The following is a 3323-nucleotide window of genomic DNA, read 5'->3' as shown; positions in this document are numbered from 1 at the left end:
TAATAGACCATCGGTTTTACCACAAAAAAGGAAGAAAAAAAAAAGCTGTATTAAAGAAGCGTCAATTTTATGATTATATCCAAAAGATGTTTACCACATTCATAACTTTGTTTAAACAACAGGGCCCCCTGAACTTCACCCTGCTGGTTTAATGATTATATTCTTGTAGATGTTTCTTAGTGCTAGTATTACCCTGTAGTTTGTAATTATTGTTCAGAACTTTAGGATAGAATATAACCCCTTTTAAATGATAGATTTTCACTCGACTTTTCTATGAGATGGTACATGTTTCAAGTGTCTGACAGTCCATTTGGATTTAAATAATACTAAAAGCTTATATTTATTTTCACATATCTCTCACAAACTACTGTATATGTAACACTTAATTAATTTGGACACCGCAATAATCAATTCCTTAATATTTCTATTCAATATTGTGAATGTAAAAAATATATTTGGATTTCTTTCATCCGAGAGTCTCTTGCATGACTCTGTGTTATCCAAAACACACATAAGAAGCACATAACCAACCGAGATTACATGACAGAACACAATTAACCAGTTACTTTTCCTTTTTCTTAACTTTTCTTCTTGTGTTTACTGCTAGTTAGAGACTCTGGAGCAAAAAGACAAGGAAAATTCAAGGAAATGGGATAGGTTCGTGCACCTTCGTCTATCCACAATTCCACATAATCAGATTAGAATGTTCAAATTGAGGACCCCACCATCATATAAATTGCATCTTCTATTGTAATACCAAATTGAACCCTGTGTTTGTGAATTTTCATTCATCTTCTCGCCCGTTGTTTTCAAAGACGAAATAATGCTATGTTAATAGCCTATACTTGCTTTAATACATTTTTCAAACTCGACGACTGTTGAGTATTGACAAGGGAAGAAACTAAATACAAATAATTGCTATAATTAAGCCGATTTAGCCTGTTGGTCTCATATCAACAATGGAAGAAAAAGTGAAACTTCTGGGATGTTGGACTAGCGGCTATAGCTACAGAGTGATATGGGCTCTGAAGCTAAAGGGTGTGGAATATGACTACATAGAAGAAGACCTTCGCAACAAGAGTGATATGCTTCTGCAGTTCAACCCAGTTCACAAGAAGATTCCAGTGCTTGTTCATGGCGGCAAGCCGATCGCCGAGTCCCTTGTAATCCTTGAATACATTGAAGAAACGTGGCCTGAGAGCCCTTTGCTGCCAAAGGATTCTTACGAGAGGGCCTTGGCTCGGTTCTGGATTAAATTCGGAGATGATAAGGTAATTAATTTCAACCTGCATAATTCTTTCTATCATGCACATGAATTAATCCATGATCCATCAGCAGGTTTATTAATTTGTTTCCACTTGAGCTAATCCCATGTTATCATTCATCATCATACAGTACTAGCATGCCAAGTTAGCTTCACTTTGATTAAGATTCTTAACATAATCTCAACTCTTTTTTTTCCTCGATATTCACAATTTTGAATTCAGTTAAGTAGATAGAAAAAAATCACAAACCCAAACGATTTCTTTCACTGTTCCTGTTTTTCCCCTCTTTAAAAACGCAACTCCCCTGTTTTTGTCTTCTTCTTTTTTGAAGTCATTACACCCCTGTTAGAATATAAGGGTTTGATAATTTCCTTATGGATAACGTTAGAGATCTTTGTTATAAATGAGGGTTTAGTTACTGTGAATAAAGGGATTTGATTACAATTGAAATTATTCAAATCATTTGTAAAAGTTGATTTGGCTTAGGTGCTTCAATAAGTTATAAGAATAACATGTAGTCCTTCGAACAATTACCTAACGGTGGATGTAGGTGATATAATTCGGTTGCCGAACCATCAGAAAATTATTTGTCCTAGTGATGATATTATTCATGCTAAGAGCTTAATCTTCCGATGATCATATAGGGTCGAACTCTCTCTGTGCTTTTTTTTCAAGCTCCAGAAGAAAAGCCAGATGAGAATGCTATAAAAGAAGTGGTGGAATTTCTGAAGATCTTGGAAGAGAAAGCTCTGGGAGACAAGAAATATTTTGGTGGCAACAATATTGGATTGGTAGACATAGCGTATGGATGGCTGTGCCACTGGCTTAGAGCCCTGGAAGACATGAGAGGGGTAAAAGTGCTAGAACCCTCCACCTTGCCTCGCTTGCATGCATGGGTTGAGAATTTCGAGCAAATTCCTGTGATCCAAGAGAACCTTCCTGACTACACCAAATGGTTGGCACATCTGAAATCCCGAAGGAATTGATTCAATTATTGCCTCTGCCTAGTCATGTTTGCTAGCTGCTTGTGTTAATCCTGTGTATGCTTTTCTTCCTTGGTTTTAGGTTTTGAGTAAAAATCATATTTAGCTAGCTCTCAACTTTTCTTCTCTGAGTTTATACTTTCAAGAATAAAGTCTTTGGTTCTATCCAGTTTGTAATAGGTTTCTATTTGATTTTAACGTCAAAGTTAACAGTTTATCATTTAACACGTATCTCATTTAACATATGTTAGTATTCATGTTAGTGCTCGATGCAATGTCACGTCTACTAATGTTTGATAAAACAAAAAAGAAACTAAATAAAATTCGACGATGATTATACTAATGAACATGTTTGAATAATTGAGTGATTGCCTTATATCTTTCTTTTCTTCTTGTTTACGCCTACAATTGAGCACGAACTTTCTTTTTCCTCTTTGCCATCTTTGTCTTCTATCCTACCATTGTTATCAGTCCTTCTCAACATTTCTTGATCTCTTCTAGTGGTCACCTGGCAACATGGGATTACTTTTCATTATTCTATTTAAAATTATTTTTTAAGAATTTATTTATTCTTTATAGGGTTAAATACCTAATACCCCATGGGGTTTACCAACTTTATTTTTACTCCCTGTGGTTTCATTTTTATTACAGGAGGTCCAGGTCCCTGTGGTTTTGATAAATGACCAATTTAGTCTGTCCGTTAGTTGACCGTTAGGACTGGCACGTGGACCAATCTGATGTTGACACGTGACACCTACTTTATTTATTTATTTTTTAAAAAATTAAAAAAATGTATTTATTATTATTATTTTTTTTTTTAAAAAAAAAAAAAGAAAAAAAATTTGGGGTTGCTTGGCCATTTGGGGGTAGCTTGGCCACCCCCTTTGGGGGTGGTTTCGGCCACCCCTTAGGCTCCATGGGGGTGGCCGAGCACCCACTGGGGGTGGTTTCGGCCACCCCCTTGGAGCCAAGAGAGTCACCCTCAATTTTTTTTTTCTTTTATTTTAATTTTTTTTTAATTTAAAAAAAAATTAAGTAGATGCCATGTGTCAGTATTTGATTGGTCCACGTGTCA

General features: G+C 35.6%; 1 protein-coding gene across 1 annotated transcript; it reads left to right on the top strand.

Moving 5' to 3' along the window:
- Positions 1–604: 604 nt before the first annotated feature.
- Positions 605–2491, top strand: LOC132177574 (glutathione transferase GST 23-like). Its single transcript, XM_059589948.1, has 2 exons — positions 605–1271; positions 1910–2491. Exons 1-2 carry the CDS (start codon positions 960–962, stop codon positions 2249–2251), a joined length of 654 nt encoding a protein of 217 aa, XP_059445931.1. The 5' UTR covers positions 605–959; the 3' UTR covers positions 2252–2491.
- The last annotated feature ends 832 nt before the right edge of the window (positions 2492–3323 follow it).

This window comes from Corylus avellana, chromosome ca4 (genome assembly GCF_901000735.1).
Source record: "Corylus avellana chromosome ca4, CavTom2PMs-1.0".
In the NCBI taxonomy this organism is placed as follows: domain Eukaryota; kingdom Viridiplantae; phylum Streptophyta; class Magnoliopsida; order Fagales; family Betulaceae; genus Corylus; species Corylus avellana.
The sequence above is the reverse complement of the archived record's forward strand: the minus strand, read 5'-3'. Positions and strand labels throughout refer to the sequence as shown.

Excerpts from the sequence above, each read along its gene's own strand:
- LOC132177574 (XM_059589948.1), top strand. The coding sequence starts at position 960 with ATGGAAGAAAAAGTGAAACTTCTGGGATGTTGGACTAGCGGCTATAGC. Across the intron at positions 1,272-1,909 it reads TTAAATTCGGAGATGATAAG|GGTCGAACTCTCTCTGTGCT; the intron begins GTAATTAATTTC and ends ATGATCATATAG.